At 37.5% G+C, this 12031-nt stretch overlaps 1 protein-coding gene across 1 annotated transcript; it reads left to right on the forward strand.

The window, feature by feature from the left end:
* Positions 1-5334: 5334 nt before the first annotated feature.
* On the forward strand, positions 5335-11913 carry LOC131014390 (flowering locus K homology domain). The gene is made up of 7 exons (XM_057942349.1): positions 5335-5670; positions 7218-7788; positions 8400-8652; positions 9206-9354; positions 9449-9718; positions 10553-10747; positions 11461-11913. Exons 2-7 carry the CDS (start codon positions 7228-7230, stop codon positions 11632-11634), a joined length of 1602 nt encoding a protein of 533 aa, XP_057798332.1. The 5' UTR covers positions 5335-5670; positions 7218-7227; the 3' UTR covers positions 11635-11913.
* Positions 11914-12031: the final 118 nt, after the last annotated feature.

The raw sequence follows: 12031 nt of genomic DNA on the forward strand, positions 1-12031 counted from the left end.
CGAGGTGGGTTTTATTTTACATACAATGTATCTTGAGTTATATAAGCTCTGATATTTCATGAAAATTATATGTTTATCCAATATAAATGTTTTTATGTGCGTTCTGTAATTGTTTAAGGCTCGCTTAAGTATCGATCGAGATTCTCATTTGGCCTAACACGCTAAATGAGGATTGTGTACACAGGGTTAGTGGCTCGATGGGTTGATCGCCATCGTGCACTAACAGATTTAGAACGTTATAAGGGTGGGTGCTTGACAGGAGGTTATCCGGAGCACAGTTAAGGTTATTGATTCCGACCGGGTGCGTCCCGAGATCAATAACAGATTTTGGATCTGACTGGGTGCGTCCCGAGATCAGTGAATGTGGGAAGAAAGTGAGTAAACAATCGAACATACATGGGCGTCCTCGACAAGAAAATATTTTTGTCATGCTTAGAAGTGGGTTTCCGTTTTAAAACCTTCTAAGTCATGATTTTGATATTGGATAAACTGTCTTATCATTTCATAAAATATTACGAAAACTTGCGCCCACTGAGTACATTAGTACTCAGCCCAAATTATTTTCAAATGTTTTTCAGGTTAGGCGGCTGGTGCGCACGGTGCTGAGCTGGGGAGTGTTTCAAATCCCGACGACTAGCTATTCCTTAGCTAATCTAGCTGAATTCCTGAATAACATCTAAATATAATTCTGTCGAGCTCAGACTCATTATTTCTATTCCGCTGCACTGTTTGAATGTTAAAATATCAGGGTTGTGAAACTAAACCTCTTTAGATCCTTGGGGATTTCCTCCATATTGGGAACTCGCTCTATGTCATCATTGACCATCTAAATTATAATCCCTTTCATTTATCGTATTTTATTTCTTCCCAAGCCTGGGCTGTCACACAGGGCAAATTTCAGAATGAGCTAAAGTTTATGTATTTATTTTGTAACTTTATATAGTTGAAAAAAATAGCAAAATTAACTAATAGTTTGTGAATTTACAGTCAATTAACGCATCAAAAAAATATATATTATGAAATGCAAATAAGTAAAAAGTAATTAAAAGTTCCAAAAATCCTTTCAAAACTAATAGAAAATTTGAAAGAAAAATATCTAGATATTTGGGTGGAAATTTTTTAAATAGATAATAATAATCGTTAGTTAAAAAGGTTTTGTCAAGATCTGGATCATTCATTTTATATCCTCCAATTATAAGATGGTTTTATCTTCATTTTAATGCTATTATCTTTATTAGAGCTATTTTATATAATAATATAAGTAACTTATAGAATTTTATTTTCTAAATATAATATTCTAAAAAATATAATTTTTTTTACCGTGCATCGCACGGGAGTAATACTAGTTATGTATAGAAAAAGAGATTAAGAGATTTTAGATAACATGCAACTAAAAATGCTAGATGAAGTCATTTTTTATAAGTAATGGAAAATTTTATTTTTCAATATATTGAGGGCCCATTTTTATAATTTCGCCCAAGGCCTCATTTTTCTCAGGACCGACTCTGCACACTGCTTCACCGTTTCCTCTCAAAGATGGAAGATAACTTCAATTCAAAGGTGGAGGTGGATGAGGACCGCCTGCTAGCTCGGAGGTGAAAATAGTCTAACTATTTCATTGTATATACCTGTGAATTCCGTGGCGAGGTATGTCCAAGCTGCTTGGACGTCGCCACAGTAAAATGAGCAAGCCAGGAATCCCGCTGATATGATGCCGAACTCTCTCCAGAAGCTGTCACTCATAAAAAAGTGTCTCCAGAAGCCGCGGCGGACAACGTACGCTCTTCCGAACTCCCTCCAAATTGTCGCAAATATTGCCATAGCAAGACCAGCAATGCATGGAAACAAACCACCAGCAAATCGGACATTCAACGCCCAGGGCCTCCTCTGCAACACATAGAACATCACAATCATCCAAGTAATGACTCCGGTGGCCACCAACAAGTGGTTTATCACCGGGCTGGCCACCTTATCATTCATACTCAGACGCCAGCCTATGAACTGTAGACCTATGAACTGTAGAACTAAGGAAGCGTACAATTCATATACTTTCACCATTGTTTATCTACGAAAATTTAAACATATATCATTAAGTAAAATCCCGGTACAAGTTAAAAGAATTGGGAAAATAAATCTACGGGATTTTGAGACCAACTATAGTTCAAACATTTTGTGAAAAAAAGGTAGTGAGACTCACTACAAACTGGGAATGTAACCCTTGTAATAAGGTTTCCCGGGGGACGAGAATCAATCCAAAAGGACGGAAGTAATACTAGTTATGTATAGAAAAAGACATTAAGAGATTTTAGATAACATGCAACTAAAAATGCTAGATGAAGTCATTTTTTATAAGTAATGGAAAATTTTATTTTTCAATATATTGAGGGCCCATTTTTATAATTTCGCCCAGGGCCTCATTTTTCTCAGGACCGGCTCTGGAATCAGCCTCCCAAGACTTGAGATGTCCAGTAATATATAGATGAATTTAATGAGTGGAAGGCTGACAAGGAGGAGCAGGAGTAGCTTGTTATTGTTTGCTTGTTATTTTTTCTTGCATTGCATCATTTAAGACTTGACTATTTAGCTGACTTCCCAAATTGGCATGTGCCTGTTTTATTTCCAGCTTGAACTTTAGACCGTTGGGTCGGTTTGAGCTATCTATCTTATTAGGATGCTTCATTTATGAACTTTTGAAAAGTCGACATTGCTAGATAATTGTAAGATTTGCCTTATTCTATAATTCAATATTGTGGTTTGCTGATATCTTATATCACCATTTTGCATGTTAATTTGTTTAGAGCATATATGTGCACATGTTTGAATATACCATTTGATGAAGTAAATACCTCGATTATCATGGTTTCGATAATGTATGGATTGGTGCAACATATTGCAGCCTGGAATTGATGTTGGAGAATTTTATTGCATCTAGACAGAACCAAACTGGATCCATATTGACATCTTGTATGTGATTTTTATATGTATGCTTGTATTTATTTTTCCAAGCGGGGACGAGTTATTGTAAAGGCAGCAAAATGATCCCTCAAGAATTAGAATAATTGTTTCATCGTATTTGGTTATCCAAGTTGGAATCGGCCGACATTGGTCAACTTGTGATTGCGTTTGACTTGGATGAGTTGTGCCCCATCTCGGTGTGCAAGCTAATCAAATAATTTCATGCAGCATGCCAGCTTGAGATTATTTTTGAATCACATGCTGGAATTATAGAGTTGTCGGGTCGGAGTTGCCTAAGTCGAATACTTGAAATTGAACCAAGTTTGTATTCATTGGGCCGTACTGGCTTTGACCAATTGTGGCTAGTAAAGTATGATGAGAGTATATGAACATGTGGCAGATTCTGACTTATAAAAGATAAATGTGTACAAATTTCTTGACTATGATCGTCGATTGCTCCAAGCCGGGTAGTCCATCCAATTTGATGATTAAATCGGCGCAGACGAATCATCATTGGCGACTTGTACCTTATAAGGTGTTAACATCATGGGGAGATGGGTCAGATTGAGACATGTCGATTTGAGGTTGGTGCTCGTAGAGATCTACGGAAAGTGCCTTGATTCGCTTGTTCCCACGGTGGGCGCCAAATTGTAGAGGCTAAAATCTACAATTTAAGTTTACATGCACGTCCGGATAGATTGGACACTAACAACCTGTCAACACAAGAACACGTAAGAGCCTTAGGTTGAGCACCGGGAAGGGGTGTCGACCGTAGAGCCTCCGACGCTCAAGTCAGTAACGGAATAGCAAGATAGAATGAAAAACAGAATGGACTAAGGGAGAAAGACAGGTTGGAATGCGTGGTTATTCCAAGGTGTCGGCAGCGTCGGAGGGTGGAAACGGTGACAGCCGGTTGTGATAATGAAAGATGGAAAGCGGCCAAGTTGGCTGTATCTGACTTGGAAGAGTAATCAGCCTGGCGGCAGAGTAGAGAGGGAGTTCAAGAAGTAGAGAGCAAGTAGAATTTCGTGTCCTTTTGATGACCTAGTTGGGCTGTTTATATAGTGGACGTCCAGCCGCTAGGACTTCTACAGTCTGGCCTCGTCAAGGCCCTTATCTCCCAGGTTGTTGCGATTTGGACGGGATCATAAAGATTTACCCATTTGACCGCGTCAGCTTAGTGAGAGATGTGTTTCAGGGTTTGATGGCTGCGAGATGTTTTTTAGGGTTTGACGGCTGGGTCTGACCACCTTGTCAATCTAGGTTGACACAAACCCTTGGGCTGCATGCTTATATCCAGCTTGGTTGTGGACTTAAGTCGATTTATAGCTTTCTGGGCTAGATAGACCAATCTGTTGGACTAATTGGACTTTTTAGGGTCATGCCAGGTTGGCGAACTAATTTGATGGGTTTGAGATGAGTGCGAATTATTTAGCCTGGCTGTTTAGACAAGTTGGACTTGAAGTGGGATAGTCAACCTGGGTCGGTCCAGGTTAATCTTTAAATAAATATAACTTGACTTATCAAGCTGGGCAAACAAGTTTTCTTAAGTAATTAGGTTAGCCCCGTTATTGATCGAAGTTGGTTCGAAGTTTTTCGGGCTGGACTGACCAGGTTGTTTAGCTCACTGGTCCAGCTTAGAATGTTAATTGGGCTTGAGCCAAGTTAACAGATTTTGCCCACTACAACATTAAACTAAAATTGCAAACAAGATATTAATCATGAATAAAACGGTCTCGACTCAAATAAATCAACACAAATCCCAATTCTACAATGATTTAATATGAATATCATTGGATCTTCACCAGCAATTTCTAACTATATGCGAGAACTAATGAGATACAACTGAGATCTTTCGCCAATGAATCCATCTACCACTAATTGTCACGTTGGTCAGCTGACATGATAAATATTGGAATGAATGGTACGAATTCGTTCCAAATATTTTTAGATCTATATTTATATATCATAACTTTCGTAAATTTTGAATGGAAGTATATATGAAAAAGAGGATGTTGACGGTGGAGTGCGTGTGACGCGAGAGAGAGAGAGAGAGAGAGAGAGAGAGAGAAATATAGTAATTCGGCGGAAGTATGATTTTAGAGAAGAAGGGATAGCGAAAGTAAGGAAAAAATAAGGAGCTCGTGTTTTTAGGATAAAATATTAAATTCGGAGCAATTTCGCCTGAAACAGTTAAAATTAATCATATTTTGTTAATAGTATTGAATGAACAACTATTAATTTTCAATATATTGATTTAATATTTCGTATTATTAACACAATTTTGTATAGTAGTAAGGTATTTCGAGGCTGATTGTGTTTATTATTTCCAACTTGACTAATTTTGGGGGCCGTGACCCGAGTCGCCCCGATCCAGTCTTTTGGCACATCTACATCGAAGAGAGCCACCTTTCAAAACGCATACAGTATTTAGTTGGGAAATTTGTTTTTAAACACACAAACACAAATACTCCATATATTTTGGATTTGTATACCCTTTTATTATTAAATTAAATGCATAAAATTGCTTCCTCCCTTCCCGGCCTCCCCTCCCGGCCCCAAACAAAGGATGCACAAAAATCCTTTTATATTTTGTCTTAGAGCGAGCTCAACAAATGACCCCAAAAACCTAAGTAAGGATCAGCAAAAACCCTAGTTTATTTAAATTTTTGCTGTTCACCCTCGCGGTACTCCTCTGCTGTATTCGTCCCCAATGTGAGTTTTCACATCTTTCTGCACTATTTATTTTTCTTTCTTTCTTTTTTTCCTTTTATACTCAAGTGAAAGAACTTACGATATTGTGTATGCGGCTTTAGCTGCGGCGCCTGAATTTAGTTTTTGTTTTCTGCTGGAGACTGGAGTTGCAAATTCTGTTATTTTCTCTTTTATGCTGGGAGCTAGTATTTGGTTAATTGTTCTTATATGAGTTTTTGACGTTTATGCAATTCGGATTTAATTAATCAAGGGTCTTCTGCTTTGAGTGATATTGGGTTTTTTGTGTCCGTGCTGAACTTAAAATGAAAGCTGAGAATTCGGTTAGGACATAATCTTTGACTTTTTTAGATTTTGGAATCGAGATATTAGCAGATGATCTCCCTGAAAGATAAATTGTCTAAGATTTTCCCAACATTATCTTTCAGTGAAGTTTCTGGTTGTGCTGATGGGCATAGAAAAAGTTATAATTTTTATTGGTTCTGTTTCAAAACTTCATCTTTATTATTGTTCTAATGAGTCTCAGAACGGTTTTGGAGATTTATCCTTAAGCTTGGGATTGATAAATAAAAGGTTTGTCAAGAGTCCAATTTATGGGTGACTGTTGATGCATAGCTGCATAATTTTGTATGTTCAGGAACTTAGTGGAAACATTTTTGTGTCTGAAATTTATAGTATTATAAAAAGATGTCCTTCATAATTCTCTATGAGAAATCTTATAATGGATCATGTTAATCTTACGAGGCGAGGCGGCCTTGGATCCATCTGGAAAGTTTTATAACAAATCCTCCTGACCTGTTTTCCCTTAAACTAAAGCTATCTCGAATGTACCCATGCCTAGAAAAGTCAAGTCTTTTTATGGTTGTGGCATGAGGTAAGTTGCTTCCATGAAATGGGTTACAAATAGGCTTCCGATACATTCTTCTTCCACGATCTATGTGTCTTATGAAGGAATCAATTTGAGAATGGAGAACCTAAATAATTTCTTTCTGTGTTGGTCTTTTCCCTTAGCTTATGTCACAATGTGGAAGAAATTGGGCATACAGTGGATTCTTCCATGTTCCGTTAAATATGTTTTCATCTAATCCTGTTAGTTTCATAAGCAAAAAGGGTACTATGAGGTTAACATTCTAGAAAGGATTGAGTACAATTATTAGGATCAAGAAGGATCTCTAGAGGAGGTCTAATGATGTGGTTAAGTTTAGAGTTTCTTGGTAATGTCAAATCATAAACCTGGTTTCGGATGTAGCAAGAGATTGGAGTTGTATTCTTAGTTAGGACTTGACTTCCTGTGGGTATTGTAATTCTCAAATTTTATGGTTTCATGTGGTTGTAGCTTTAAAAGAAATCAATTCGTTCTTATATGCCTTCAAATTGCATGATATTCTGTCACTTATTCCTCTCTATTTTTGCAATATTGGACTCTTGGATAGGCAATTGACTATTCCTATTGGGAATATATGCAACGAAGTTGCATGGAAGTTTGGTAACTTTTGATATTATGCACATAATTGGGGCTGAGCTCATCCATTTTAATTTACATTTCTCAGCTGATATATTATGGAGGAAATTGATCAGAATCCTACTGAACTTGAACAACATGAACATGAATATCAGCCTAACAACGGAATTGAAAATGAACTTGAATACCAGCCTGACACTGAACAGGAATACCAGCCCGACAATGGACAGGAATACCAGCCTGATGGAAAGCATGAGTACCAGCCTGAGAACGAACATGAATACCAACCCGAGAATGAGCCTGGATACCAGCCTGAAAATGATCAAGAATATCAACCTGAAACCGAACATGAGAATGAACAAGAATTTGTGCATGAGTTTGCACAAGTACCGGAACAGGAGGACAAACATGAGATAGAAGATGAAATACCAGAGAACTTACGCCCCGATGAAGAAAAGAACCTTACCAATGAAACTGTTGATGGAGGTGGTGACAGATGGCCGGGCTGGCCTGGAGAGAGCGTTTTCAGGATGTTGGTGCCTGCACAGAAGGTTGGTAGTATAATTGGTCGTAAAGGAGAGTACATAAAGAAAACATGTGAAGAGACAAAAGCTCGGATCAAGATTCTTGATGGTCCTCCAGGAACGAGAGAAAGAGCTGTAAGTAAAAAAAAAAAATATATGTGTTTTAGCATCTTGCTCTGAAATGTTTGTTCATGCTGGTTATGTGTATTAATTACTCTACAACTTATTTAGGCCATTTATTTTTGTAACATCAACATGTTATGAATTAGTTCACAATGTCCTAAGTTGAACAAGTTAATTGGAAGGATCTACAAACATGCTTCACATCTCGTCTGTTCATTTATCAAGTGTTGGCCTGTCAATTGGCTATTCTTCTTTAAGCTGCCTATAATGATATGGTCATCAACTATAGTGTCCGTGCAAAATTTGTCTACCTACTTTGTAGAGGACTCCTTTGAGTTCCTACAAATAAGAATTTATGTCCAGTTCCTACTAAAGGTAATCTGGAAATGGCAATTCAATGCTTAAATGATGTTGGTTTAATGGTTTCCACTTCGTTTGTATTACCAATGAAGGGGTTATATATCCTGCAGTTAGTATTGAAGCATAATCTTATGGTTAATTGTGATATAAATATTACTCAAATAGGTTTTTTCATTTTTTATTATTCTTAGAGTAAATTTCAGTTTATGCCAAAAGTTAACCATACAAACTGTATGCTGATGCCAACCTTTTTTTGGGGATAGGTTATGGTATCTGCAAAGGAAGAGCCTAATTCTCCTCTGCCTCCTGCTGTAGATGGTCTTCTCAGGGTGCACAAACGTGTGGTGGATGGGCTGGACAATGATTCCACTCATCCACCAGCAGGTGCAGTAGGCAAGGTTTCAACAAGACTTCTTGTACCAGCTGCTCAAGCAGGAAGTTTAATTGGGAAACAAGGCACAACTGTCAAATCAATTCAAGAAGACTCTAATTGCGTTGTTAGGGTTCTTGGAGCAGGTATTTCTCTTTGTAATGTTATATTGTTATCACATGCTTTATTTGGAATATGAACTGTATGTATGACACTTCTTCTCTTGCCGATCACTGTTCTTTTTTTAATTCTGTTTGTCTAAATATTGCAAAATGGTATTTACTCCAGCTCTCTGCTGGTCATAATCGTCAATTTTTGAGGATCGAGAAAAACCATTAAGTAGGTTGGGAAAGGTTAAAGTTTTGATATTGGTCCGTTTATAAACATAAATTATTCAGGCCTTTCTTGTTTTAACTGTAGCAAGAGATAAAAGAGTTATGTTTTAGCTTGGATACCAATGCCTTTTTGCGGAATTATGGTTACATAATTGTAGTACTTAGGTTTAACTCCATTGACAGTAGACCTAGCTACTATTACCCTACATTTCAGAAGGTTGGGTGCTTATTTAGTCTATTGACAGATATAAACTGGTTAGAAGCTGATCAGATAATGTTTTATGTTGTCTCTGTTAATATTATATAATATTCAACATGCCTATATCAACTACTCAAATATTTGTTGTTGACAAAATCATTGCAGAAGAACTACCAGTTTTCGCCCTCCAAGATGACAGAATAGTAGAGATAGTTGGGGAGCCTGCAGGCGTTCATAAGGCGATTGAGTTGATTGCATCTCATTTGAGGAAATTTTTAGTAGATCGTAGCATAATTCCGATAATTGAAATGCAAGTATGTCTGCTCCTGAACGTCCATATGGGATGAACTTTCTATTATGTGATCATATTTTCTGAATCTTACTTTCTGTTTCTGATCATTTTGTCAGATGCAAATGCCTAATTCTCATGTGGAACACATGCCTCCAGCTCAGCCTTGGGGTCCGCCACCTCAGTCTTTTCCACCTAGTGCACCTTCAGGTCCTGGATATGGAGCTAGCCCCCGTTTCATGCCTCCTCCTAGGCAGTTTGATAATTATTACCCTCCTGTAGACATGCCGCCTCCAGAAAAACAACCTCATCAAGGTATATCTGCCTATGGAAGAGAAGCCCCAATGCATTCCTCATCCAGCCAGCCCGCTCCATCAGTAATCACTCAGGTTATCTTTTTCTTCCAAAATTTTAGTTAAAGCTTTTCTTGGTCAGTGAAGTAAATCTAGAAGTCTTGAAAGGCAGAGTGCTGTTTGAACTGGGATGTCGTCTGGTTGTTGTAGATCCTTATCCTTTTGTTATTGACTCAGCAAAATTATTTCCTCGTAATAATTCAGTTCCCATGTCTTGTGTGGGGCTGTCCATATATGTTCACCTGTCCTGGTATAGCAATCTTCTTTCCGATAGTACTCCATTAGTTATCATGTGAGCTGAGTAAGTCCTGGTCCTTATATTCTGAGGTTAATTATGTGATTTATAGATGCTTTCCAGTATAACTCTCACGCAAACTTTGCCAATCATTTAAACACTGATGAAAAGGTGTTTTATTTAGCAATACTGTTAGTTTTGGTAGTACCTTAGGGTCTGTTTGTTTTCATTTTCATTCCTCTTAGTTTGTTGCTTTTTAGTGAAACATGAGGGTCTAAAAGCTTAGGGCGTGTTTGTTTTCATTTTCATTCCTCTTTTTCCATTTTTCTTGTATGCAAAATACTTTGTTTTACTCATTGCAATTTCTACTTTCACTCTTTCTGTTGTATATCATCGATCATAATTCTTAACCATGTATCATTATTACAATGGAACCGGCCACTCAAATATCCAGCTCATTGTTCTAACCACAAAATTAAGCATGTTTTCATATCACACCACAATTTCAAAGTGGAAAAATTATGAAACAATCATATTTTCATTATTCAAACCTGTAACTAAATATCTAATCATTCACCATACCAAAATAAGTACTTTCTTACTAAATGCATAATTGGGACATGATAAATTTGCAGGTTACACAGCAAATGCAAATTCCGCTATCTTATGCAGATGCTGTAATTGGTACACAAGGTGCGAGTATAAGCTACATACGTCGGGTTAGTGGTGCCACGGTAACCATACAAGAAACTAGGGGGGCTCCTGGAGAAATGACAGTTGAGATTAGTGGAACTACTTCTCAAGTCCAAACTGCTCAGCAATTGATTCAGGTATTTTCATTATCTAAACCATAACTTCTTCATTTTGTTATTCTTCTTTTATCTGCGTATACAAATTGGAAGGTGTATTTTATCTGGCCTTATATTGCATATACATGGTCCACGAAATGAGTACCCATATTTCCTTTTTCGTCCGTCCACGAAATGAGTACTCATTTCCTTTTTTGGCAAGTGTACCCCACACAACCCTTTAATTAATACTTCAAAAGGTGGGACCCTCATTCTATTCACACTACACTCAATACAGTTCTTAAAACCCGTGCCGTCCACAAATGGGTACTCATTTTGTGGACGGAGGGAGTATAACCTTGCTGAGTCAACTTTTGCATGGTCTTTAGAATAATTTGATTCAGAGCGATTTGTGTACAATGTCGCGTATTCTATGGACTGTGTATCGAACGATTTGCATCTATAGGCGCTACTTTACCTTTTTCCTGAGAGTTTGATAGAGTAATGGACTTCAGTTTCTATGGCCAAAGTGAAAAAAAATTTGTCAGTGTTGTCAGACCAATAGACCACAATGTTCAATGGTAGCTATCCTATGACTTTGTTCAATTTTTGTTATTTCTCGTCATTCTTGTTGTGTCGTTATTTTTTATTTTCCTGCTGCTACTCATCTGTTGGTGGGAAAGAGTTGCCACTTCTCGGCCACTACCTAACCAAGTAATTGAAAGCTCACATTTACTATGTATATGTTTTGGCAGAATTTCATGGCTGAAGCTGCTGCAGGCCAAACGCAAGCTCAACATGCTTCATCAGCTGATTATAACTCTTATGCAGCTCATGCCTCAGTATACACGTCTCAGCCTCCAAATCCTAATCTTTCTGGACAAAGTGGGGGCTATGGCTCAGTTTATGGCTCCAATTACGGCTATTGAGTTGAGTCACATCTAAATATCTGTTAGTTTTGGAACTAGTAAGCCTAATAAATATTTCTTGAGAGTTGGCAGTTAATTACTTGTTTACAGATTTCAAAGTTAAAATTAGAGAGATGAAACTTGTAGGCAGTAGGATTCTGCTAAAGCAATGGAGCATGTTAGTTTTTGTTTTCCCTGTAAACTACTCTCTTGGAAGGAACTCAAGCATCATGTATTTAATTATTGTATTGCTGTTTGTATTTCTGCAGTGTTGGATAAAACATGAGACGCTTTTAGTTATGTGGCCGTAATACTAGTCAGTTAGTTTTACCTCTTTCTTTTCCCTTCTCTTAGGTATTGATAGAAATTGACGTGAAGAATTTTTCTTTACTGCAAAAGCCAAAAGAGTTGCGGATGC

The sequence above is a fragment of the Salvia miltiorrhiza genome, chromosome 3, assembly GCF_028751815.1.
Source record: "Salvia miltiorrhiza cultivar Shanhuang (shh) chromosome 3, IMPLAD_Smil_shh, whole genome shotgun sequence".
In the NCBI taxonomy this organism is placed as follows: Eukaryota; Viridiplantae; Streptophyta; class Magnoliopsida; order Lamiales; family Lamiaceae; genus Salvia; species Salvia miltiorrhiza.